The sequence below is a fragment of the Antennarius striatus genome, chromosome 20 (genome assembly GCF_040054535.1).
Source record: "Antennarius striatus isolate MH-2024 chromosome 20, ASM4005453v1, whole genome shotgun sequence".
NCBI lineage: Eukaryota > Metazoa > Chordata > Actinopteri > Lophiiformes > Antennariidae > Antennarius > Antennarius striatus.
In genome coordinates, this window is record NC_090795.1 from 9,175,128 (window position 1) to 9,202,091 (window position 26,964).

The 26,964-nt window shown below is 40.0% G+C and overlaps 1 protein-coding gene across 1 annotated transcript in view; it reads right to left on the reverse strand.

Moving 5' to 3' along the window:
• The window catches only part of LOC137587898 (polycystin-1-like protein 1), a 31,616-nt gene that overhangs the window by 1,251 nt on the left and 3,401 nt on the right, over window positions 1-26,964 (reverse strand). The window contains exons 3-55 of the mRNA XM_068304580.1: window positions 20,970-21,055; window positions 20,572-20,787; window positions 19,665-19,735; window positions 18,783-18,944; window positions 18,378-18,700; window positions 16,851-16,964; window positions 16,523-16,586; window positions 15,782-15,947; window positions 15,101-15,340; window positions 14,638-14,770; window positions 14,338-14,541; window positions 14,033-14,214; window positions 13,737-13,940; window positions 13,483-13,646; window positions 13,156-13,399; window positions 12,959-13,068; window positions 12,485-12,709; window positions 11,812-11,883; window positions 11,550-11,738; window positions 11,383-11,460; window positions 10,973-11,115; window positions 10,556-10,676; window positions 10,181-10,316; window positions 9,798-9,990; window positions 9,621-9,687; window positions 9,401-9,532; window positions 9,189-9,322; window positions 8,832-9,083; window positions 8,639-8,752; window positions 8,395-8,546; window positions 8,061-8,161; window positions 7,562-7,760; window positions 7,077-7,160; window positions 6,666-6,873; window positions 6,333-6,439; window positions 6,087-6,186; window positions 5,877-6,005; window positions 5,627-5,800; window positions 5,348-5,534; window positions 5,164-5,219; window positions 4,627-5,066; window positions 4,426-4,510; window positions 4,081-4,257; window positions 3,877-3,995; window positions 3,680-3,790; window positions 3,287-3,398; window positions 3,102-3,167; window positions 2,511-2,683; window positions 2,136-2,370; window positions 1,840-1,944; window positions 1,411-1,551; window positions 1,013-1,147; window positions 38-253 (exon numbers count right to left, since the gene is read on the reverse strand). Of these exons, the coding sequence (XP_068160681.1) occupies window positions 38-253; window positions 1,013-1,147; window positions 1,411-1,551; window positions 1,840-1,944; window positions 2,136-2,370; window positions 2,511-2,683; window positions 3,102-3,167; window positions 3,287-3,398; window positions 3,680-3,790; window positions 3,877-3,995; window positions 4,081-4,257; window positions 4,426-4,510; window positions 4,627-5,066; window positions 5,164-5,219; window positions 5,348-5,534; window positions 5,627-5,800; window positions 5,877-6,005; window positions 6,087-6,186; window positions 6,333-6,439; window positions 6,666-6,873; window positions 7,077-7,160; window positions 7,562-7,760; window positions 8,061-8,161; window positions 8,395-8,546; window positions 8,639-8,752; window positions 8,832-9,083; window positions 9,189-9,322; window positions 9,401-9,532; window positions 9,621-9,687; window positions 9,798-9,990; window positions 10,181-10,316; window positions 10,556-10,676; window positions 10,973-11,115; window positions 11,383-11,460; window positions 11,550-11,738; window positions 11,812-11,883; window positions 12,485-12,709; window positions 12,959-13,068; window positions 13,156-13,399; window positions 13,483-13,646; window positions 13,737-13,940; window positions 14,033-14,214; window positions 14,338-14,541; window positions 14,638-14,770; window positions 15,101-15,340; window positions 15,782-15,947; window positions 16,523-16,586; window positions 16,851-16,964; window positions 18,378-18,700; window positions 18,783-18,944; window positions 19,665-19,735; window positions 20,572-20,787; window positions 20,970-21,055 (8,151 nt within the window). The remainder of the gene's footprint in view (window positions 1-37; window positions 254-1,012; window positions 1,148-1,410; window positions 1,552-1,839; window positions 1,945-2,135; window positions 2,371-2,510; window positions 2,684-3,101; window positions 3,168-3,286; window positions 3,399-3,679; window positions 3,791-3,876; window positions 3,996-4,080; window positions 4,258-4,425; window positions 4,511-4,626; window positions 5,067-5,163; window positions 5,220-5,347; window positions 5,535-5,626; window positions 5,801-5,876; window positions 6,006-6,086; window positions 6,187-6,332; window positions 6,440-6,665; window positions 6,874-7,076; window positions 7,161-7,561; window positions 7,761-8,060; window positions 8,162-8,394; window positions 8,547-8,638; window positions 8,753-8,831; window positions 9,084-9,188; window positions 9,323-9,400; window positions 9,533-9,620; window positions 9,688-9,797; window positions 9,991-10,180; window positions 10,317-10,555; window positions 10,677-10,972; window positions 11,116-11,382; window positions 11,461-11,549; window positions 11,739-11,811; window positions 11,884-12,484; window positions 12,710-12,958; window positions 13,069-13,155; window positions 13,400-13,482; window positions 13,647-13,736; window positions 13,941-14,032; window positions 14,215-14,337; window positions 14,542-14,637; window positions 14,771-15,100; window positions 15,341-15,781; window positions 15,948-16,522; window positions 16,587-16,850; window positions 16,965-18,377; window positions 18,701-18,782; window positions 18,945-19,664; window positions 19,736-20,571; window positions 20,788-20,969; window positions 21,056-26,964) is intronic.

Below are 26,964 nucleotides of genomic sequence, written 5' to 3' on the forward strand. Positions count from 1 at the left end.
AAAAATCTGTGATAACTATGAGAGTATAGATATGCACCACTGCTGTCCACACCACAGTGGAGGAGAGATGGAGGACTCCACTATGAAGGATATCATTCCATGAAGGGTGGGGGCCGCGCTCAGCCATGGGACCCCAGTGAAGACAGAGCAAAGCCTGAAGGGAGCGGGAAAGTGAGCTGAAGCGGACGGAGCTCCGTACAGTCAGGAGGTTAATCACACAGGACATCATCACCAGCAAGACAAGACCTGATATCTAACAGAAGAACAAACACATAGGAAATGTGATTATTTTTTGCACGTGTTTCATGAACTTGTGCTGTGTTTCACATCAATATCATTACGTGACTTGAATTTCCAGTATCATTACATGAACATGAGCACAGGAGATCATTACAGACATTCAGAGAGTATTGCTGTAATCAAGAACAGTTTTGTGCAAGCATGAAACAATGTGTTGAATACTAGTTGGATGCCGGTGTGGGGGCAGATTCTGGATCACTTTCCATGAAAAATAATACTAATTGATAAAACAATAACCAGGCATTGATGACTTGCGATGTTTCACGGGAATGCATAATAAGATCCAGATCTGGTTCATAATTTTAATTTGGGAGAATACAATACGTGTTTTGCAGAATGAATTGTCACTGTATGGTAACAGATGAGTAGAGATATGACCCTGCCACCAATGTGAAGCTGAAATCATATAAATTCAGTCACTGAGATAGCTTTCAGGTATCTGTGAATGGTGAGATGTTATATCTAAATGCAAAATAGATCCAGATAAAATCATCATTGAAAATTAGAAATTAGATGGTATTGGTGGAAGAGATGGATATAAGTAAAGCAACATCAACACAGCGATAAGTGTGTGTTATGCCCTGAGTGCAGTGATGCAAAGCAGCTGACAATCTCTTCATGATGATAAAAAATGGAATACATAAGTTGCAACCATTCATAAAAGTGGCCATTTCTTCTTCTGATTGGTGGTATTGCTGCACAATGAGTTTACCATTGGCCAGAGAAGGCTGGAGAGAGAGCGGGTGAGGAGTGTGGCAGCGGTGGCCATTGTCTTGTTTACCCTCAACAAGGCAAGAGACTTCATGGTGAGGAGGAACAGCATAACGCCACGCATAGTGTGGATATACTGCAGACACAAAAGACATATTTATTCATGTAAACTATGATATTATCGTAAAAACACCACCAACTCTGCAGGATCTGTGTTAAAAAGAAACAAGCCTTATGATCTGAATATTATTTGCTTTTAAGTGTCACATAATTGCTAAAAAAAATTACTTTGTTCCTTTTTCAGAGGTAAAATAAATTAGGTGGGATAGGAGACATTTCAGCAGTAATATTTATGTTGTTGTCTCTGCATTCCTGTCCTCATTCACTTCTTTCTCTCACTTGTTCCCACGTAGCCAGGAGACTGACATCAACATTCCCTCCATGGCTTTGACTTTGTAGCACCTCCGCAAACTTCACTACCATACTGGAGTGATAGATGCAACAAATGCAGTACACTGAGGTCGCTGTCAAGAAAATGACCTGTAAAAGAAAAAGAAAGGCGTGTTTCCACAGCAGTAGTAACCATGTACAGTTCACTCTGTGTGCTTTGACCCTCATTACTTTACAAGCATGCTAGTTTAAGAGCCACAGGTTACTTTGGCCTTTCAATCAGGACATTGTGATCTTATTTGCATCGGAGTGTGGCAGAGCGTGTGAGTGTGGGAGCATGTTTTTTGTGTGTATCTACCATATGCTAAAGCATGTGGGGTTTTTATCAACGATGGTATTAAGATGGGAAATATATTTTTTGGCTCTTTTTAGACTCACTTCCAGCCAAATGCAGGGTGTCCTCCAGTATCCCACAAGCCCTTGATGCGCTACAGTGGACACATGATCACAAACTTGCAGCAGAGACAAAATAAGAAAGAGGACCTGTAGCAGAGGAAGTTTAAATATGATGAACTATAAGGCTTCTTCTTTGAATGCATAATGCTATTGCAGAATAAAACTGCTTTCAAATCAATTTCTGTGCTTAAAGATAAACAGAGTCTGTTTTTGTCCATAGATTCAGAGGCGTTATGATGACTTTAAAGACGTTTATGCTGATTGAGGTCATGTTTTACCTGGCAAATCATAACTAGATAGCCCCACACACCAGGAATGTGATGCACCCGAACTGACTGGACGCTGGCAGAAGGTATCAGGACACCAGTGGGGCTCTGCTCAGCTACCATGGTCACACTGGTGAACAAACTGAGTGCAGGACAGAACAAAGTCAACCTGACCGCCACAGTCGTTGTCCAGCAGTCCAGCCAGCCACCCAAATACAGGCTCCTCAGTTTGGATGCTGCATCAGCCCTGCAGGAGTGCAGATAATGGCTGAATGATGGGGTGATATTTCTGACATTATGGCTGCTAAAAAAGTAAATCATTTCAGCAGAGATTAGCTATGGAAAAGTGCATAATGTCCACCATGTGTGCATCTCTATGCCTCTCACCTTGTGTGGCCAAACCCATACATAGCATTTGGTCCTAAGGAGCAGTCCAGGCGACCACATGTCTTTGGATGTGCTGACCATGAAGCTAAGACATTGGATTGTGGCAGAGGGAATGCTCTGCTCCCAGACAAATACAAGCGAAGACCCTCTGGTAAAAGTGCCTCACTAGAGGGCTGAGAATGAAATCATGAATACAAGGGATACATTTTTAGCATTGATTGAATTTAATTTGAATGTATAATAGAACAATTCAAGCAACCATCATTATAAAATAATCTCAGTTTAGATCACTTTATATTGTGGTTGCAGGATAGATCCATATTTGTGAAACAGCACCCTCTGCAGAGCAGAGTGCACAACACCGCATTGACAAATGTAAATAAAATGTAATTATTTAAATATCAAGTGTTAGAATTAGTTTATCTGTTCTCACTTATCACTTATCTGTTTCAGCATGTGGAAATTTAACATTGTATCCTCTTTTTTTAAATCCAACAATTAAAAAAGCAATATTTATTTGTTAAATAATTAGTCTGTTAAAGGTACATAAGTAAAAAGATACCAGACATGAGGACATGTTTCCTTACTAACCCAGCCATCAATTTCACTGGACGCCTCTGTCTTCCAAAGGACTGGCTCTCCAATCAAGATATATGGCTGCTGGATGAGATCAGTTTGAGTTGATTTCATAATGATAACATGCAAAAATAAGCTCTTTGTTTCCACAGAGAATTTCAGGTAATTTCTTCTTATATTTTCACTGAATTTTAACTTACCATAGTTGCAGCCGATCCATTTTTGTACAGCAGATTAAGGAGACTGGACTGTGTCCACTTCCACCAGTCGTCGTGTTTTTGTGTGTACATAAATGCATGTTCATGACCTCCGCTGAAATAAGATTCTTATTTAAGTTCAGATCAAGGGCCCAAGAAACAGAGAGAGAGAGAGAGAGAGAGAGAGAGAGAGAGAGAGAGAGAGAGAGAGAGAGAGAGAGAGAGAGAGAGAGAGAGAGAGAGAGAGAGAGAGAGAGAGAGAGAGAGAGAGAGAGAGAGAGAGAGAGAGAGAGAGAGAGAGAGAGAGAGAGAGAGAGAGAGAGAGAGAGAGAGAGAGAGAGAGAGAGAGAGAGAGAGAGAGAGAGAGAGAGAGAGACATTTGAGCGCAAATGTTACCTTATAAACTGGTTCTTGATGGCCCTGTTGAGGCGGTAATGGTCTGTGAATGAGGTCCCATAATTTATGCACAGCATCAGAATAAGCATGGAGAGACAGATGGACAAATCCCTGGTGGACAAGAAAATGATTAGTCTTTTAAAGCTTTACAACACACGCAAATTGGTGCATACATGCACAAAGACACACAAACACACCTGAGGGTTTTATAGAGAACAGCTTCTCTGATTTTCTTCCCACGAATTTTCCTCAGCTCTGCTGGAGTTGGTGGGCGAATGAGACGGAGGTACCGGGCTCGACGACGGGCTCCAAGCAGCTGTCGGTCAGAGATAAGTGACTGTAGGTTTGAATGGATTAGAATAGAAGGGAATAAAATAAACTAGAATTACATTGGTGCTCACCTTCTCAAGGTTTGGGTATTCTTCATGAGGAAAGGCAGATGTCTCTTCTGACTGACTGCCACCACTGTTGTTCCTTATTTGTGATGTCTCCATCCCAAACACTCCGTTACTGGAGAAAATGTGAGCATTTGCTCTTTGCCTGTACCAAAATGACTCTATCACAGCTACTGTAATAATCTAGAAGAGGAAGAGGAAAATGTTAGACAACATTTTATTCATTAGTATGTAATATATATGTAATGTATTATAATGTAATATATATTATTACGTTTATATATACACACACACACACACACACACACACACACTGTATATATATATGTAATGTGTGTATCTAAAAAATACCACAGCTGGCTGGATGAGGAAGATGCACAAGATCAGGGAGAAGAAAAAAGAGTGCATCCATAGAAGGACTTTACTGGTGCTGAAACTGGCATACACAAATATACATACACACAGAGTGGACATATTAAGAAGTTATTGACTATTATCCATCATTAAAACATGTTCACAACCTTCTATTTAATGTCATGAAACATCTAATACCTTATTCCCAGCCATGCAGAGATCACCAGGCAGAAGACAGACAACAGCAGACACAGTGTCCAGGCCACACAGTGACTCCACCAAGATAAAGGCTCTTTGGTGGCGTGGTAGTGATCGCTGTGGGAAAACCATGCAGACTTGTGATGGCTGTCATCATTCCTTCTTCCTTGAGAATTGTTTTCCTGTATAGCCTGATGTCCATCCCATGTACTGGATAAATGACTCTTTTGGGTTCTTAAAACTTCACTTAAAATATCTGGAGGAGCTTGATCATTGTTGCCGCCAGGAAGCAGCAACAGATTTTGAAGTGACAATCTAGTATTGTTCTCCATTGCTAGAGCATCCTCATTTCTTATGAACACACAAGCTGGGATTACAACTTCTCCTTCTGTGTTTTTAGTCTCCTTTAGAGCACTGGACGCTGACTGCAGGTCTGTGTCCTAAAATATAAAAGATATACAAGATGAAGAGTCAGATATCAATGAGGAACATTGATATCTGACAGACAGAAAAAACGACTGGTGCTTGAGGTGCAACCTGAAATTTCTTCCTCCAGACTTCCTGAAATTTGCTACTGGTCACTGAAGGGGCTTCTGTGAGAAATCACAGAAAAGCAAGAAGAATATGTGAGGACAAGGTAAGAAAACATTTAAATATTTCATCCCAAGAAGACCAAATCTGCATTAAAATAATTTTCACTAAATCTGAGTAAAAATCTCACCTTCAAAATGAACTGTTTCAGTCTTGTTGCCTTTAGTGTGTTGAATGCCTGACCCTATCAACTTAACCTCACCCAAACGAAACAAGAAAGATATTATTGCTGCTGCAGGCAACACTGCCAATACACTCAATAATCCTGTTGTCACTGAAACAGCTGATACATCAATAACGCCAAGATCAAACGGCAACTGCAAACAAGGGATCAGAAATAATTGAATTATGGATAACATGTCCTGTAACACTCATGAACAGAACAGCAAAAAAGATTTTATTAACATACCAGATCATCCATCTGTGAGATGATGGCTGCGTTGACACACGCATACCCAAACAGTAGCAGCAGGCTTACACTAAGTCTCTGTGTGTGTGTGAATGAGCTGGGACATGGACATCTGAGCACAGATATCCACAGGTGGTAGTCTGAGAAGTAGTCCAATAGCTTGAGATGCAACATCTATAAACATACAGGTAGACACCCGGGTCACATGGGGGCATCTTAGGAGATTTTTCGATGTTTGTGACAGCACCACCTTAGCAAAGCCTATTCCCTGAGTGCAGACTTGCAGCACTCTCTCCACCTGGCCATCGCCTTTGTTCACAGCCAACCAGCACTGAGCGAGAAAGAGCCAAGCGCGACCCTTCAGACGTCCTCCGCTCACCTGGAGAGCAACAAATGTCTTGATGGTCAAGGTGGAACAAAAGGCAGTGCAGATGAAATAGCACATGAACAACCAGGTTACCTCAGACACTTTCACTTGTTTGAGGTACCAGATGGAGGAGGGTCCGGAGTTGTCATGCCAGATGTGGACCCCCCATAATGGGCCCAGACTCTCTGCAGTACTATTATTTCAAGGACAGAATACATTAAATTATGGGTTTAAGAACAAGGGAATCAAGTTTGATCTGGTCTGAAATGCAAAAGGAAGCTGAATGCTATGTCATAAGATGAAAAGATTATTTGTTTAATGATAATACTTGAAATTTACCTAAATATAAAGGTGTCTTGAGAGTTCCTCCTGAACAGAGTGCATCCTGGGACCTGTAGTTCTTTTGTTGGTGAGACCCCTTCTTCACCATTGAGTGTTAAGTAAACCTGTTGTAAATAATTAGACATATTAGTGCTGGTCTTTAATACGGGCAGTTCAGAGTGGGACAACCGCACCTCCATTTGGATTACCTCTTGACCTTGTCTGTTTCGTTAATTTTTTCATGCAAATATCAGACAAAACACTTCACTTACATGTCATTGAAAAAATTTAAAATGTGAAAAATGTCATGTCGTTCATATAGATATTAAAATGATGTGATGGAGCATGTACCTTTGCAGTCATACAGGCTGCAGAGCAGGGACCGGTGTGGATTGTAACTGCATACAGATATGGGTCATGAGGGGAGTTATCAGAAAGGTAGTGGACCCTCCGATTCTCCTCAGAGATGACGTCTGCTCTCTTGCATGCCACCAAACCCGGGATGTAAAGGCACACACACAGCATCAGCACACACAGCACCGTCAGATCACTGGAGACACTAGGATGACAGAGAGGCAGAGAAGAGCCACGGGAGGACATTATACTGTCATTGCTGTCTTTTACAAAAATGCTCACAAAATGATCGCTATCCCATCTGGACATTTTTGATAAGGTCTGAATTTCTGCTACATTTTCAGTAACAGGGAGATTTCGTTTTATCTTATTCAATGGATCTTTTGAGTCTCATAACAAAAGGGTCACCTCAGCAACGGCTCCAAACTGGTCTCTTCATGGCTGGTCTGGATAGGCTGTTGCACCACAGTTAGAGGCCTCAAGTGGCGACAACTGAGACAAATACCAACAAGGCAGTCAGAGACTGCAACATCCCGCGACACCCCTAAATTCAAAATGACATTGACCTAGTTTTCCAAAGGTGAAGGTCATCATCACATTTTTGTGCCTCTGGCTTCCTGAAAATATTGCTTTTTGTTTTGTGATTATATCTCATCAGGCTTCAGAGATGTATACCTAAAACAGTATAAAAGTGAAAATTTGACCTTGACCTAGTTTTTAAGGTCAATGCTGTGATCTAATCTTCATCCCCTTGCCTCCTTGAATATAACACCTTTTGTTTCGTCTTTCTACCTTATTCCGGTTGACAATAAGTCACCCATCACTCTGTAAAGTTCCGTCTTGCATGTGTTTGAGTGAATAAAAGCACTCTTATTAAAAGACTGACATCTTACCTGCAGTTGACAGTAGTTGCTGTGTCTTCTTGCCATGTCCGACAGCCATGGTGCGTCCAGGCCTCTCGGCGATCATCCCAGGACAAACACAAGCTGCTGTCCATTGTGAGACTGTAGCTGACCCGTTCACTCATGTACGTATGTCTGCGCACCTTCTCAAAATCCGCGTACAACAGGGCAAGGTGACCAACCCCTGGAGCTACAATTATTATTTTAAAGATTTTAATCCATTATTGAAAATAATGAGAAATTCCAAAATATAAAATTGTTCAACACACTGTTAAATGATGATAGCACATCCTATATGATCAGAAATTTGGATTGCATGCACTATAACATGAATACAATCCTTTAAATGATTGAATGATGACTAGAGTATTGATTGGTCAGGTTGTGTTTGATTAGTCTGACAGATTAAAGGTAAATGAACAGATGGACAGACAAGGAAGAAGGACGGATAGGGCTGATCATAGATCGATGGATAGAAAACATTTCAAACCATTCAAGTAGAATGAGGGCAGAATGAATTGTGTGGTGTTGCTCTCCCAGTGATAAATCCTGCGTAGATGGTGCCTGCTGGGAGTCGGCTTCTCAAACATCCTACCAGAAAGGGAATACTTATTTCAGTTTTGCACAACATTCTTACTCCCTATTCATTCAGTCATTCATCTCCTGAGCCGCTTCTTTCGCTTTATGCAGATCATGGGGGTTGCGGGAGCTCATCCCAGCTGACTTCCTCCCTATTCTTAAATTCATTAAAAGTATAACAGTGTGTTATTGTATAGTCAGAACGAGGGAATGATAAAGTATGTAAAAGAGAATTATGGGTGTACCTGAAAAGCAGCATGATAGGAAATGCCTTCTTGAGGAGAGGTGTGAAAGCTACACTCAGCTTAATGGTCTGCTGCAAGTGCTCCTGGGTAACGTTAAAGCTGTGGTAGTTGATCTTGTTACAGTGGAGGATGTACTCGTGGATGGAGCTCTTCTGCAAAATGGAAGTGAATGGAAGGTTGCATGTTTTCATTTAATACAGCGTTCTGCTGCAGCGACGGTGGAAACTGAGAAATGGTGACGTACGCTTCTTGCTGGCGGCTGCAGGATGAATTCTATCGGCTGAACGAGAGAACGGACAGGGATCTTTCTTTTTGTGCTGCACTCATACAGACTCAAGTCAACGACTGGACCAGTGAGCTGGAAATTAGTGGAGGAAAATGAGAGTGAGTGCTTTGCCATTTAATCACCGAGTGTCACCATATCACGCCAGTCTTACCCTATGATGGTAGCGGGCCCAGGTATAAGGGCTGTGGATGAGCTCAGTCAGCATGCTAATCACACAAGGTCGATCTGGTCTGCTCTCTCTCATACGGAAATCAAACAGCAGCTGGAGCAAAGATGATGTCATGTTGATGCTGGTGGATTTACTGGTGATGATGGTGGAGGTTTGGTTTTGGTATGCTACGTATAAGGCCATAAACCCAGTGCTGACTCTGTGCTCTTGGGCCTCGTGAAACGAGACATACTTCTGGAGAAACAAAGATTACGATAGATGTGACATAAATGACGGTAATATGTATGTTTATGAGTATAGATCCTGTATGCAGCAGAATGTTCGTTTGTGTTCCCTCACCAGCATCAGGTCTGCAGCAACCTGCAGGATATCCGCTACGAGCAGAACCACTTGATTTGCTGCATTGGACTCTCCTCCACTGAAGTTACCTCCACTAAATGACTCTGATATGCAGCCATTTGAAGGTTTTAGAGCTTTTTCGATGTTTTCCTCATGTGAGGCTGCTTTTAATGTCTTCTTAACATCGGGTGCTTCTCGTGTGAAGACTTTACTTGTGACAGCAGCTTGCAGGCTGTATGACAGCAGAGCAACCAGGGTGTCGAGTACCTTCTGGTCCAGACTGTAAAGGCTTGAAAACCTCTCTGTGGTGACCTGAACATGATGTGTCACTTGCCCTGCACTCACTAATGACACCTAAAAGAGTAAAGGAAATATGACAAATAACTTCCAGGATAGAATAATTAAAGTGCATTAAATAAGACAAACTTAAACTTCTACTTTCCTGACTTGTAACTTGTAAAAGACTTCTGAGAAGGCAGATGCTGTCCAGCATGGATGCCTAGGATTAAATGACATGTTATCAAAATGTTGTAAAAGAAATGTTTGCATATAATTTGACTACAAACAGAAAAAGAGTAAGAGATATCAAAAGATATTAATAAGGGGTACTTGGTCTCTGTTCTCAAGCTCACACATTGTGCAAATAAGGGCATTGCGTGTGTGCCTTTGCATGTGTGTGTTGGCTTTGGTGTCCATGCTGAGTCTGTTCAGGATGCTGGAGAGGAGACTGATGTAGTTACGGACCTCCACATCATTCCCAAGCTGCACCAGAGCCGACAAGTTCCTCAAACCTGACTTTGAACTGGAGACACATCCCGATGACACACCAGTGTAAGGGATGAATGGCAAGGTAACCCGTAAAATCTTTGATCTAATCTATAACTCCAACTATAATTAAGATTGGTTTGTTATATCAGGTTTTAGGTGAATGCAGGCTTGTAAATCTGAACAGTGTCTGTCATTAAGTAGTACATTAGCTTATCTCTTCTTACAGCTCCAGATCAGGATCACGATGGACGGAAGAAGAAGAGGTGTCTCTGAAGAAGCTTGGTTGTACTTGGACGGTGACAGGACAGGGTTTAGTTGTTGTCCCATACACACTGCTTCTGATCTTGGAGTAAACAGTTACTATGGAAACAAAAATTATTTGATAAATGATAACAAATTCAACGATTTATCTTGAAGTGTGTGTGTGTGTGTGTGTGTGTGTGTGTGTGTGTGTGTGTGTGTGTGTGTGTGTGTGTGTGTGTGTGTGTGTGCGCGTGTGTGTGTGTGTGTGTGTGTGTGTGTGTGTGTGTGTGTGTGTGTGTGTGTGTGTGTGTGTGTGTGTGTGTGTGTGTGTGTGTGTTGTAAGCCTTATGAGCTACCTTTATAGTCGTCAGTGGGGTCACCAGAAGGAAGGCTAAAGTAGTACTGGAAGTCCCTCCCCTGATAAAGAATCTTGGGAGATCCATCTCCCACACGGATGCTGTACTCATACAGCAAGTCCTACATCACAAAGACACACACACACACACACATACACACGAGCACACACACACAATGAAAAACATTATCAACATTACAATTCATGGCTTATCTATGTAGCAAAACTTTTACTACTACTGATAATTTACTTTTACAAGAACCCTTTCAAGCTCCTTTGGAGATTGTAGGTATCCTTTAAGACTACAAATACATGGCATCTGACTTTTGTCCTCATATTAATTGTTACTTAGAAATTTGTTCCTTTATAGCTAAGCATACATGTTTGTGTCAACCATACGGAACAGGAGTTACTGTACCTCTTTTCCTGAAGAGCAGAAGATGCTGAAGTGTGTATATAACTCTCGTCCTTTCATAGGTTGCACCTGACACGTCATGCCCTCTGGAGAAGGGTGGGTTTTTAAGAAAAGCTGAGTCCGACCCAAAAGACTTTTGTGAGATTCTGAGTTAAACAGATAATAATTGGATCAGTATCCAGATCCATCAATGACATTTTCCTTAGAGGTATGATGATAAACGATTATATCCAGCAGCACAGAAGGCTTTCCTCTTCTGGTTCATAAAAACTTCTACTTTTGATTGTGACTGGTCTAGGATTTCAAACCAAAAATCATAGTTCCATTCCAGGTTTATGTTTGTTTATCATTCCATCTATTAATGGCCATGGCTCAGTGCTGTAATGTGCTACACATTGACTAGTGAAACTGACCTGCTCTGACTTCTAGCATGTACCTGCTCCCAGGCTGCAGACTGTTGGGCTTGAAGCTGATTGAAGGGGAGGAAATTCCTGAAAAGAAACAGAGAGAAAAGTAAACGAATACTGAAACAGATGGATAATAGGAGGAAGTGTTTGTCTAAGTTTCATGAAGAATGTACCCGTGTAGGTGTAGGACTCCAAAAGGCCTCTCTCTACCAGATCTCGTGATAAATCGAGCAAGCTTGGCTCCTGCCTTACCACAGATGGTCTGGAATCTACCAGATTACTCCCCTCATCTTCATCATCTTCCAGTATTACTGGATCGATGCCTGAGTCGTCTATTGGATTGAAGGTTTCACTTTCCACAGCTGAGAAGATTCACAAGTTAACACAATACCTCTAACAATGGTGATCATGAGAAAAATCAAACATGCACTGTACCCATGGGTCTTCCTGCTGAAGTCCCTGGGTCTCCTTCCTCTGGGCTGTTTGCAGGAATATCATAATCCCAATCTGTAATAGAGTCAGATTAACATTTAAAAAATATTGCACTGATGCACTAAAAAATCCACACAGATGTCTGTTTCTCTTTCATTTCATCATTAAGTGTTATGGACATCAAAGGAAGCAAAAAAAAATATCTGGATCCACTCCACACTTGAACATCACTATGAACGATCTTGTCTCTCATATAGTCTATTGTAAACATGCTTTGCAGTGATCAAACCACTGATAATTATCAGTGATCCTGCTGTTCCACCCAGTGCTTTTTTGTTTTTAGACACAGGACGTTCTTTTCAACAAACATGCCCTAATAGTCCTACCCATATAAATACCTTTGCGGTCCTCAATTGGTTTTATCACGTGGTACATCTACCACAGTGTTTTCTGTGTTGCTGAGAGACTATTCTCTGGAAAACATGGGTGTGTACAGACTGTTTTTGATTTATGGCCCCTTCATGTTCCAACATTCATAATAGGAGAACTTCCTCCAAGCAGAAAACATCAGTCAGTTAAACACCTGTGAGCTTCCTGCTATGAAACAGCTCCCCCCGGCTTCTGCCAAAGCAGAGATCTGATCGGCTTCACACATTTCAGAAGACTTGCACCTCACCTTGATGACCTCCCAAGTTGCCGCTCTCCCAGACAGGAAGGGAGTGCTCCCAGTCAGCAGAGGAGTCCACATCAACCAGGAATTCGCTGATAACGTCACTCTGGCTGGACAGGCCTGGATGTAGGACGCTGCTGTTGTCAAGGGCAAGTGGCTGGTATTCAGTGGGAGAGTACAAAAGCTCTGGAGGGTCAAAATCCCCCAGAGGGTGATAAAAGGGTTCCTCTGCTGGACATAAAGAGGATAAGCTGTTAAATAATTCATAAACCAACCATTTCACTGTAACTGTGACCTTGCAATTATTAGCTCTTGTTGATTTTCCCTATTGATGTTCATGTCTTGAATGCTGATGGGTTGAGCATGCTACATGTTACATATTCACACTTTCTTCACAGGATTAGATTCTGAATGACCTACAGAATAAAATAATACGATTTTTAAAGAGTAATAGCAGTGCACACCGCTGCCCAGGTTTACCTGTTGCTGTTCTGACGTGGACGAGAGAAGAGATAGGTGAGGGATCAGGTTCTGGCAACACTATGAGGAGGAGGAGAGAAGGTGTTAATTCTCTTTTAGTATATGTGTTTCTGCAGGGGAAACCACCATAGGGAAACACTGGGGTAGCCGTTTTTATTCAACCAGTCAGATTAAATTACACACAAGCCATAGCTGACTTCTTTTCGCTATTCTTCGATGATGTTCCGCCATCGGTCACGTTCAGATTTTGCACTTTGGAGCTGGTTCCAGATGTCTTATCACCCAGAGAGACAGAGGCAGAGGTGTAGAAAGCTGGGTTGTGTTGCGGACCATCAACAGCAGGTTGGTGCTGCGTGGAAGTTGCAGGGATTTTAGAGGAAGTGTCTTGACCCTCCATGATGGTTGATGGAGCTGTGACATCAACTGTGTAACAAAACAGAACTAGAACACAAGAAAATATACGTAAGATTTATTTTCTTGCGAACGTAACAAAATATATATATATACTTTTTAAAAAAAATCACCTTCTGTGACAGGCTTGGAAGATGCATTGACCCGGTAAAGACTCCAGCTGTACTGTATGTATTGTGGCTCAATTTTACAGTCTTCACACAAGGCGCTGACAGAGACAGGCTGCTCCCAGTTCACCTGGTCTCCTCGGCACAGAGGGCAGTTTACTAACACTTTCCTGGATTCAGGAAAGTGTATTTTACTTCAATCTGATTTGCAAGACACACAAGCTATAATCTACTTCTGTATATGTGTCTATGACACTCACCCCATCATGTCAGATGTTAATGTGAGATAGGCCTCTGATGAAGCTGAGCGCTGTAGGCTGTGGACGTTGAGCGTAAAGTGGAACTGGTCAAAGCTGTCCTTGAGGAAACTAGCGGGAAATACGAGCACAGAGGATGAAGTCTGAACATCTTGGTGAAAACAGGAGCTGGCAATGGAGCTGACTGGTTTGCATGTCCAGTTGAAGCTGCAAAGAGATAAACAGAACTGGAATTTGAGTTTAAAAACTCAGTTAAGCCAAAGGGTTGAATAGGTACAGGAATTTTAAGGTGTCTGTACCTCAGTGGGTTCATAGGGAAGTCTGGGTCATGAGATCTCCGTCCATCCAGCATTACCACAGTGGTGTTGCTGTTGTTGATGAAGATGTTGGTGCCACCCTGGATGAAGGCTATAGGAGGACTTGGGATCACCTGGACCCTCACACTGTAGTTGCTGTACACCACAGTGCCAACAACCTGAACCTGCAGAGCAACGACAGCTATTGGAGCCAAATTGCTTACTGCAATTCTGTAAATCGAAGACTATCACTTCTCGTAATTCTTGTTTTATGTCCCAGTTTAAGGTCCAGTCCATTCCCTACTTACCTTCGCTATGGCAGTGTAGGTGTCATAGTGCAGATGGTAGCTGGGTAGTGTGAGGCTCTGTTTGTTTGTGTCTATTAGAGGCAAAGGGAAGAGTCTTCCTGCAGAGTCGAACAAGGTCCAGGTGTAAGAAAGCCCTCCTGAAACATCGCAGTCAACTTCAGTCTCATAGGTCACCCCCAGGTGGACAGACTCATGTCTTCGCACCTAAGAGAGAGGATTCAGAAAAGATCTGATATTATTTAGCAACCATGCTACACTCATGTTACGGTTCAGGCTAACAGATCAGCTAATAAAACATACCTGCAGTTTGAGAGGGCCCATGTTCTTGACTGGTGGGGGCTGACAAGGCCGGTCCACAACAAATATGTGACTGCTTAGAGAGGCGACGCTGACCAGATTAGACGCTGTGACTGTTACTCTGAACTCTCCTGTTCTGCAGAGAATAAAACACACATACTGTAACTGTATGTGTAGAAATATAGAATAAGGTGAAGCAGAAAATTAACATTAACTGTTGTCACAAAAATTAGAAGGAACCTTTTTTGTTTCTCAGGCAAAAGTCTTTTTTCACATAAATACAGGACAAACAAAATTAATTCCTAAATAATTTTATTAAATATCAAGCTATTCATCCTTTTTTAATAAATGATAACCGAAGATGGAGTAACAAAGGGAGCCCATGCAGACACAGAGGGACAGAAACACCACGGAGAAAGGCAGGTCTACATTGATCCACAATGCCAATGCTAATGGGGGAATCTACCTGTGGAATACGTGCTGCTCTGTGCTCTGTCCTGGCTTGGATGGGCCGTCCCCAAAGGCCCACAGGAAGCTGACGTTGGTCCCGTCGTTGACCCGGCAACTAAATGATACCATCTGATTCAGCAAGACAGACGGCTGGTGGTGTAGCCTGTTGAGTCTCACTGCTCTCTGGACCACCAGCGGAAACACGTCAGAGGTCCGGGAGGTGTGGTCTCCTGACATGACCACAACTACATCATACCTGCATTGAGGACCCGGAACAGATTCCATTCCAGATCGATATCTTCAGGTTGCCAAGCATTTTTATCGAACAATTCTTTGCTTAATAACAAAGCAATGATTGTTCGGGATTTAGTCAATGATATGTAAGACTTTAAAAACAAGGTCTATTCAAACACTCAAACATTACTGTGTTTTGTTGCCTCTTTTATGCTTAGTTTGACTTCATTTTCTTTGCTTGTCTATTTTTGTGGAAGCAAATCTAGCTACAAAAATGTCATTTTTAACTCTAAGCTCAAGGAATAATGATGAACAATTTCAGTTAAGGAAAGAGCAATCTGACAATCTACTATTTTGTTGTAACTAGGTTTCAATAAGGATAAAAATTACAGTAATCTAGACATAGCTACTGATAAATGTAATATCTTTGTTATGTTTTGAATACGTAATCTGTGTTTCATGCCTGCCAGGTTTGTGGTATCTTTTGGTGATGGTCCTTGCTGTGGTTCTGGCTGATCTCGAGTCTCCAAAGTCCCAGAGGAACTCCGCAGGGTCTGGTGCTTCAGCCACAGCCCAGAAAGTCACATCAGTATTTGTGGGATATGCTTGCTTTGGTGTATATATTTGCACTGTTAAAAAATTTAGTCAACAAATTTGTTTAGACACAGATTAGAGATGCAACCTGACATCTTCAAGAAAATTAAAGTATTCAAATGTTTTATATGATCAGTAGGTGTAATAATGACAGCCTCACCATTGTCAGACAGGCTGTGACTTTGACTGGTTGTTGGTTGCCACATTGAATCACCTCTAACTTGTGGTGACAACTTCCTGTTCCCTTGAACACACACTGCCATGGTTCTGTTCTGAGAAGACACTCGATTCTCAGTGGCAAACTCAGCCGCAGCTGTATCTGTTGTCAAAAATCAAAAATACTGTTAGCTCCTCTCCTGTCACATTACTGCCGTTCCCGTTTATTTCACCCAGTAGCTTAAAAAAAAAAAAGGCCTCCTATCTTAAAAGACACATTTGCATTTCACTTGACTGTCATCCTTTCATTTTCACTCCTGAAGTCACCTCGACCGGTGTTTCTTAAATGAAACACCGATGTCAGCGTTATCCTTCGCGACATTCAGTGTGAATTTATGAACATTTATGTGCTTCATGGTGCTGACTGGTTTCACATCCACATAAACAATCTCACCAGATGTCAGCTGGCTCCCCGATGCACCCAGTCTGAGGTCAGAGAAAGCAGGATGCACAACCATCTGGAAATGTAAATACAAATGAGATTATGAACTATACATCTGGTACATATAAAATCACTTTTAATATCAACAAGTCCCATAAAAAGACCAAAACAAGCGTGAATTAATTCCAATAACAATTTTTAGCAGCCAAAGTCTGCTAAATATTGATTCTTTGTAATACTTTTTTTGTTATTTTTTATTGAAGTTAAAATAAGTTTAACACATCAACATTTTAGTCCCATAATAAATAATAAAAATGATGAATACAAACATTTTACTCACCACATCTATTGTCTCCTGTGTCCATCCATGGACGTCTGAGGCGTTCACTGACACCACATGGATACCTTCTATTTCAAAGGACCAGTTCTGTAGGAATTTAAACATGACAATGATCTGATGAAGAGGATTAACAAATTAATAATTAGCTAGAAATTTAACTCTTTCTTGTTTAGATCAGGGGTGTCAAAACTCTTTTTCACCGAGGGCCACAGCATGGCTGTCCTAAAAGGGCCAGATGTAACTAATAAATGTAACTAAATGTAACTCAATGTAATGTAAAATAAATGTGACTACTTCTTAATGTTTAATTACTCTGAATTTATTACTTATTGAAGTTACAAACAATACAGTAGCACAGAAAAATTGTTTGTTTGTTGCTCTGTTATATTTGTCAGGTTATGAAACCCACAGAACTCCATCAATCAAGGATCTAAACTATCCAAGCAAATAAAGAAAAATAACATAAAACACAAGTTAGGACATTAACTCGTCCAAAACGTTTTTTGTCAGAGTTCAAATGGGCTTCGTTACTGCATTGTGGGAAATGTAGTTTTTGGTCAAAGCACACTTCTCATCTATTTATTTTTTGATACTCTGACCTTTTATGCTCTCGCTGGCCATATAAAATGATGAGGTGAGCCACATTTTGCCCGCGGGCCTTGAGTTTGACACATGTGGTTAAGATAATAAAAATACGGATCTATTACCCCGACTCAACAAATGATCAAATCCCTTACAGAAAAACAGCTTTCTTTAACTGTAAATAACACAATTTGGAAAAAGATCCAGAAACACCAAGACTCATCAAGAGTTCACTTATTAATTCATTAAATAGTTATTATTAATTAGTTATGACATTATGTGAATCTTTCACTCACTAGGTGTTGATCCTTGAACCGTCTCAATAGTTAATATTTTTTAATGTGAGTAAGACTTGGGTAAATATTTACTGCTGTATTTTGCCAAGAGGACTCGGGTTCTGATTCTGTTACGAGAATACTGGTTGCTGCTGCTGCTTTGGATAAATCAAAAATTAAATGGATCATCATTTTAACATTTTTTCTTATTAATAATCTTTCATCCGTGGTGCACTGGCATCGCGCCCAGAGTTTCCCTCGCCTCACACCCTCAGTCAGCTGGGATAGGCTCCAGCCTCCCGCGATCTTTCTTGCAACTACTAAATCATATACTTCTTCGATGTCAAACAGTCCTTATTATTTTGAAAAAGAAGTATGTACTCCACTAAATCAGTAACTGAAGATCATTAAAGACTTCAGAAGACAGATGATGTTTTAATTGTTAGATTATGTTGTTAGTTGTTCTGATAAAGAAAAGCTTGTCAATTTTGTCACACACAGGCTGATTTTATTCTGAGTCAAATATTAGAGATTAGAATATAAAGTATTATTGATTCAGGATCTATTGGAAAATCCTATATTTAAGAACAAAATTAATAAAAATCATGATTTTGAGATACATGTTCACCACATTCCAGTCATTTAACACCACCTCCTCTTCCCTGCTTACCACAGTGCCATTCTGACGTGCAGAGCTGGGGATGCAAATTGTCTTTACACCCTTGATGTTTTTCCTTTTACCCTTGTGAGTAAAGCACCACGACAACGCGACCTCCATGCTGTCCCCAACGTCTGCCTGCAGAGTGACGGGGTCGCCCAGGTATACGGCACCAACTGTTTCAAAAATGGAATCTTTCAGCAGGAAAGGGAAGCAGGAGGGGACACCCAGGGGGCCGGGAAGCACAGAGATCGCCAGGCTGGGCGGAGAGGGCTTCATGACGGAGAGGTGGAGGGTGGACGACAATGTAGAGAGGGGGTTGGAGACACTGACACCTAAACACAAGATAAGGATGAGCGAGTAAGCTCCATTAAAGTACACCTTATTCACTTTTATTGTTTGCTCTCGATGACTTACGAAGTTCAAATTTCCCTGGAGATTCTGAAATCCAATCAGAAAACACACTGAAGGAGTTGTCATCCAAAACACTGGCATGATGTGAACTTTGACCTTTATGGGGTATTTCCTGAATCTGAATAGTGACATAAGAGAAGTCCACTCCCTCCAGAGCTGCGATCCCTAAAAAAAAAAAAATCACACAAAGGCTCAAATAAAAATGTGTAAATAGAGTATCTTCTATATTCTACAGAACAGGCAGATGCACATTTGTTAATAACATAAAGATTCCTTCAGGTGTTCAAAAATGTTTTTAAACATTAAAACTAAATCAGAAATAACTAAGATTAAGAATAACATTATCATTATTTTAGAATTAATTAGTCTAAAGCAATATTTATATGTTAGACTCTGATTCACACTTATTATCAGATACTGTATATTATGTATAGATAAATATGATAGAAATAAAATAAATAAGTGTATGATACGTGTTTTCAGCTTCATTCAACAAGTTCATGTAGTAGTTTATTTGTTTTTACATGATTTTTCCGAGGACTACATAATAATTAAACCTTAAGAAAAAATAAAACTGTTTGCACAAATGCTCTATCTTAGATTTTGTGTTCATTTAGAGTATTTTTTGTTAGTAATATAGTTGCGTAATATAACCAATGCTATTATAATAATAAAACTAAATATTTTTAGAGTAACATCCACTCAAATTAAAGTAATAAACATAATAGGATCATGCTTATTCAACAGAAAAAGTCAAAGTGGGAGTCATAAAGTAAAACTTGGATATCCATTTTCACATGTCACAAATGTCGAAATGGATATCTTTATACAAAAACAGAAATTCTTTCCGATAACCTTATTTAGAGCACATGAGCAGCAGCTGACCTGTGGGCCGGACGGGCAGTCCAGCCAGGTTTCCTGACACTTTCACAACAAAATTCTTGCCAACTTGGACTCTATGTGGGAAATAAGACACATGAATTCTGTGCAGAAATGGTCCGTCAGTTCTGTAGAGTGCCATCCTTCCCTGTTGGTCTCCAATTGGCAAGAAGAGGAAACTAGGAAAAAAAGAAAAGTGAAGAGAGAAAATATTCAGTGCACATATAAAAGAGAAAGAGTTATGAATTGTAACTTGCATTCGCTGGTTCAAATTTGCTTTATTTCAGAATGAATTTAGTGGAATCAAGAGGAGCCTGTCTTACTGTCACCTTTCATTTTGTCCTCTCACATCTTCTCTCCTCCCATTCACAGATGTGTTGAAACACACACTTGCCAACAAACTGTGTTGCCAGTTGCCACAGTAACAACTCTCTGAAGTCAAAGCTGCAATCAGGTACCTTAAAACAACAGATACTGAAAGTTAACGAAAATAAAGAAAAGAAAAACATATTTCCAGCATACAGACCTGTCAACAAACATCTGTGACTGAACTCAGACACTACAGCTCATATTTTATTTTAAGCTAAAGGCTTCGGAGTGGTGGTGGTGGTGGTAGTTTCAGAGTTTTCATATAAGAAGAAAAAGTAAGCTTCTTTGTCATTTACACGATTGGAGACTATGGAGTCTGAAAAGAAATGAAAGAACATTCTAGCTTCCCAGATGCAGCATTCTGTTTGTGGGATTAACAAATCGGTACATAATAGCAGTAATGAGTCACTTATGAGAAACCACTGGTCCCCATTTTTAAGTCATAAAGAGCAGTTTCTCATTTGTGCACATATGTGAAATAATTTTACACAAATATTGGTTAATGGTAATTTACATATAGGAAGTGCTTAAACCCTGAACTCACCCCTCATCCAGGCAGAGCACAGAGCAGGCTACCGGGTCAAGGTCACGGAGAGCCGTGGGGGAGAACAACCCGCTGCTGGCGTTGACGCACCCAAAGAACCACGGCGAATTCTCACGAACCGGCTCTGGAGCTGCGTCAGACACGCAATGGAAAAAGGGTTGCAGGGAAATGAGCGCGTAGACAAACACACCCAACATGGCTGAGGCCTCAAAAGTACTGCAGGACGGACGGTCCGCATTTGATCAAGGCGCAAGAGTTTATGAGGTGCGAGGAGGAAGAGAAGAGCAAGCCGTGCGCATTACGCATACAATGTAAGGTGTTGGTGGCGTTATCACCAAAAGGAACTGTGTGCAAATGACTGATCCGTCAATCACGCAAACACGAATAACAATTATTACTTTGGAGCGTCCGTATGAATAACGAAGCCAGGATCCAGACACATCTGGCCTGATGCTGGCTGCACGGCGGATTCCTCCGTCGCAAACTACAAATTTGTGACACCGATGAGGCAAAGAAATTAACAACGTTAGACCTAAAAAAAAGTAATTTGTAGACTCTTGAAAAGAGGACATGTGCTACTTTTTTTTTGTCTTCCTGCATTTTAAGATCTGAATGAAATTATTCTATTTGTCTATTTGTTGTTTGTGGCACTGAGGCATATTAAACCGGCACAAAGTAACCTGAAAATGCGTCTCCGAGCTTTTAAAAACGCTCACCAAAAATATCACGACAAGGCAAATAGTTCTATACAGCAATACCATATGTAGAAAATGTTCATTTTAATCTGATTCCGTTCTTGTCCAACGACCCCTTTGAAGGTCGGTGACTGATCTTCATTCGTTTATCAACTTTTGGAACATCTGGACTTTTCAATGGCAGCCAAGAGCGGTCAAATCTTTATTTTATGATGTTAAAAGGAACATGGTGCCAACATTTTTTTATTTATTTTTTTTGGAGATCAACCTTGATCAAATTTGACATTAAGCTGACGTGAATGAGCCACACACACACACACACACACACACACACACACACACACACACACAAAAAGCCCTGTTAAATAATGTACACCACAGACTGCCGCTACGTGAGGACAGGCGCCTTGCTGGCTGTTTTGGTTTTAATGTTCACCTCCAAATATTTTTTATTCTGACAGGGAGAAGGACAGCGAGATGCACAATCTAGAATTCCATATGCAGGGTTCAGTGAAGCGTCATTAACTCTCTCCAACAGGCAGGCTTTGGTGAGCTCCAACATGAACTGCTGGACTGAAAACTCCAAGGACCGTAAGAGACCGATGAGAGACCGGACCTGAGTCCAGTTCGCCCCGTGAACCTTTGGGAAATAAAGCGTCCTCGCTCTGCTGCTAACTGGGCCGGACCACCTTAAAAAAACTCTTCCGGTTTTCCAGACATCCCCTTTAAGAGAATTAAACACTCCTCCGTGTGGCCCACAGGGGGCGCTATCAGACCACGTGATGTTCACAGCCTGTCTGCAGGAGAGGGGCTCTTGCGGGGAAATAAAGAACATTTTCTCTATTTTTCATATGGAATCGGAGCATATTTGGCCGATTTCGATTCGTCTTCCCGCTCAGAGTTATGAAAAAGCCCAAACGAACGTAGCTTACATATGACCACGGAAACACCAACAGACATCAGGCTTTTGATTTCCACAAATATAAATAGTTCACAAATCATCAATTTAATAAAGATTAAAACCTGTATTAATAAAACAGCCGTGTGGAATAGAACCTATTACTGATGTCAAATTAAAATGGGTTTATTCCACTAAAAATATTTTTGCGGCATAAATAAATAAAGCCTACTTGACGCGCAACAACCCCACCCCTTCCCCCCTCCCCCCGCTGCCCATTATAGCACCCTGGAGGTCTCCGGTTCGCACAGAGAGGCATTTTTTAGAACAGTCCGTAAATACGCAACGCTGTAGCCGTGACGGTGCGTAAAGCCAAACCTCAGGCCTGCTCGTATCCAATAACCTATTCGTTAAGCGTGTGCTGCATGGTCGATGCGCGCAGTGATGATACAATTAACAACCGATTTAATCAACGAAATCTTCCAAAAGAAGCTGGATCGGTTTTATGGCGAAGCGCAACTGAGTCTTATTCAAAATAAGAAGCGTTATTAAGCGTCCTAATACAGGGCGAGGAGGGGACACCAGTTTGGATGAATTCGATAGAGGAGGAAAGTCGCCTGTCATTGAGGCTTTAATACGCACGCAGGGACGATTCGAATATAAATCAGCCAAGTAATTCAATTTACACGACTAAATTTGCATAACAAACTCGATTATCAGCAATAGAGAGAAATCAAAGAGGCGGAACTTTATTTTTGGGGAAAAAAACAAAACGCATTTAGGTAGTTTGGTTTATACTTAAAACAGATCCGGTTGTTTATTTTGTTGGGTTTTCAGGAGGAATATGGGACCCTTCCAGCCGCTTCTTTTTAAAAAAAAAAAAGTAGACGTGGTCCCTAGAAGCGAGTCACGTGATCCACCTTTTATTCGTTCTTTTCATCCGTAGGCGTCTGAAATATTTCAAGAAATATGTTTCAAGTTTGTTTCTCCTAAAATAGATCCACCAGACTGGAGTTCAGTTTTACTGAACTCTTCCAGTTGCTTTTTCTGATTTTCTTCTGAGTGAACGACAACTTAACTTAGTTAACTACAGAAACTGTAGCAAACTAAACTAACTATAAGTCCAATCTCATCATCTTCTCATCGATAACAACAAATGACCTTTAATACTTTGAATATTTTTTGGTGAAATATTTCCTAATGATGGTAATGGTGAATATTTCTGTTCTTTGTGTCTTTTCATGACAGATTTTTTTGGAGAAACAAACAAAAAACAGACTCGTGTCCTAACAAAAATATTCATTAATAACTTTTTTTTAAAAATTTTTCGTTAAAGACGCGCTTTAAATATCAGTTCTGTGACATTTTAACATGGATGCAGACAAACGTTTTCTTCTGGTCAAGGTGAGTAACGGGATGCGTCATGTTGTCTTACATGAGTCACAACAGTTTCAGGAGATAAAAAATCAAGAATGTGGAAAAAATAAAAGAGATTTCTTTTTTTTCTTCTTTTTTTTTAATATCGAAAAGCGATGACCGATGTGGTCATCCTACCTATTTGGGGAAATAAGTTGCCAGCTTGATTCTACGAAATACAACATTTTCATAATTCTAAATTTCTTGCTTTGTGTATTTTTCTGAAATATATAAAATAACACCAATAAAACTTAAAAGAAAAAAAAACATTATTATCGGCCTGCTTACTTCTTAAATTAATGAGGCCTAATTCATAGTCAAGTTAATTAATAACCGAATAAACTTCATTAATTGAACAAGCGCTCCGCAATCATGTATGATGATCCTTTAAAGAAAAACACTAGTTGTCTCTTCCCTGCTTGTTGCGGGCTCGTTAAAGAGGTTTTATTCTGCACCACCCGCAGGCTGTTGCGTTCCTCCAACTATCTGGTCCTCGTTCAGTGTCACCCATTAATTAATTAAGAAGCCACGAATCCCGAAGAGGTCAAACCCTTAGAGTTTAAATCCTAAAGCATTATTACAGCATGAGTCTCAGCCTCAGAATGAAGTTCAGGTTAGGATCCGCAGCTTTCTTCCTACATAAAAGTTAAACATCTCTGTATTTTAAAGCTATTACATGTTGCGCTGTCGTCGTTTCTAGAGAAGAGAAGGATCTCAGTGGATTCATATTACCCTCCGAACAAGAATCAGTCGGAACAAATCTTGGTTGGGGATCACTGTCACATGCAGATCTTATCAGAGCTCCATCATCCACCCAGGAGACGCAATCTCCTGGGTTTGTAGAAGTAAAAAACATCATAAAAAAATTCAAAACATGCAACAGACTTAGACTTCAGATACAAACAGAAGAAAAATTGCAACATTAAATAACAGACAGTAAAATAACAGTAAAATGATTGCTGACACTATTAAAAATCATCACTATAAACTGACATTGAAGCTCTGTAGTACAACGTAAGTATTTGTAATAAAAAAAATAACTGCATATCTGGGATGTCTTGTAATAGGATAAGCTTCCTAAATCTATTATTATTGTATGATCCTTCACAATTTAAAAAAATCAAAATAACAAAGTAAAATGTTATTTAAAATGACCTAGACTGTATTAAAGATAAATGCATGGTTTTTAAGCTTCTACCGGGTAAAAGTAGGACCTGAGGTTTTTGTCTTTTAAAGTGAGTCTTGAATCTCAAGAGTTCCCCTTTGTCCCACATTCTGAACACTCCATGTAAAGAAGTGGGTGAAAAAAATGTTGGCTGAAACCCAATCTGCAAAAGGCCCAGACAGCCTTAAATAAAGTGTCCTATTATATTTCCCAACTACCCAATTTAAGAAACATCACTTGAGGAGAAGAGCTGTGCCCTGCAGCAAAGCAACAGGCTGCGTTTTCATCCGTCTGACGTTTGATGTATAACCGAACTGAGGGAAAAAGCTGTGGGTGAGAATATCTGTCAAGTTAGGCAAGATGCATGACTCCAACACAATGATCAATAGTCAGCAAGCTATGACCTGAATGCAATAATCCATCTCTTTACAATTGTGTCAGCATGTTAATTCTAATTATTAAATACATTCATTCATGTAGTGTGGCTGCTGCAGTAGATGACACAGTGTGTTCTGTTGCTTTCTCAGCCTGGGCTTCTTGTCCTAACTCCCTGGTATGAAAGGTCAAAGGTCACCGGTGCTTGTGGCTATTTCAAATCTCCTTAGTGTGTGATGTTGCTGTCCCCATGATGGAGAGTCAAGTCCAGATATTAGTTGACAGCTCTCAGAATTTTAATTGGATGATATAAAGGACAAAACACACAGTAATTTTAAACTGTCATCAAATCTTGTGATCTTGTAAACCTGCACACATTATAGCATTTATAAAATAAGAGGAATAATTAACATTTATTTGTCCATTCTTTCATTATAATTTGTATTCAATTCTGACTTCACATTACAAAGAATGTTACGCATTTCAAATGAAAGACCAAATACACTCTGATGGAAAATTCTGATCACTTTGAATTCAACCCGACTGCAAGAGTCAGTAAAACCACTGAGATCAATCACAGAGAACATGTTCAAAGCTTGAAAGCGTTTTGTGTGTTCTTGCTTTTGTTTTGTTTTTATAAATCTATGTCAAGTTTCATCTTTTTCACCCAAATTATAGCAAAAACACCCACTGTGTGTCTCTGTGTGTCTGTGTGTGTGTAGTTTTATTTAAACACACACACACACACACACACACACACACACACACACACACACACACACACACACACACACACACACACACACACTAACAGACAACTAATTACCACTACAATAATAATAATAATAATAATAATAATAATAATAATAATAATAATAATAATAATAATAATAATAATAATAATAATAATAATAATAATAATAATAATAATGTCTGGCGAAACCTGCACACATGGTTTATTTTCACTCACACTTATATTATGGGATTTTAAAAAAAAAATATTCAAACTCATACTCAAACTTCATCTAAATGTGGGTCACCCAAAAAAAAATTTCTCTTTTGACAAAGGTTTCTAATTTTATTTTATAGCAAATCCACAGTTGTTGTCTGTTGCCATTTGAATCTACAATCTGATTTCCTACAGGAAAAAAAAAAAAAATTTTGTCTCATTAAACAATCAGACCTGACAAAGCGTGAAGCTCAGTTTAGTATGAATTGTAGCAGTTGAAAAGCAAGTTGTTGTATTCATATGTAATGAGTCGTTTTGTGGACATCTTTAAAGTTTCATCTGCAGATGAACAATCAATTAATGAAGCTTTAAAGACGAACATGATGAATTATACGCAGTTCAACATGTTAATGCAGGATTGCAGCCTAAACGAGAGGATTTAACGTGGTTATCCGGTAAATAACTTCCTGTGACTCATTGTGACGGTCTAAACAAGCCTGATGTACGTCATCGAACCGGGACTGTTCATTTGTACTTTAAAAGTTGCTCCGGTCTGCTGCTCCTTTCAACTTCAGGCTTCATCTGCCTGAATCCCGTCCGGAGAAAAGCCTTTACAAATGGAGTTGAGCTCCATGACCGAGCAGAAGCCCTCTGGTGCTGCTTTTCCCCTTCCTCCCCCAAAGCAGTCTCCCTGGACGGCATCAGCTCTCTGGTCTGAATGATAATAATAAAAATAAAAATAAAAATAATAATAATAATAAAAATAAAAATAAAAATAAAAATAAAAATAAAAATAAAAATAAAAATAAAAATAAAAATAAAAATAAAAATAATAATAATAATAATAATAATAATAATAATAATAATAATAATAATAATAATACAGGTTAGGGTG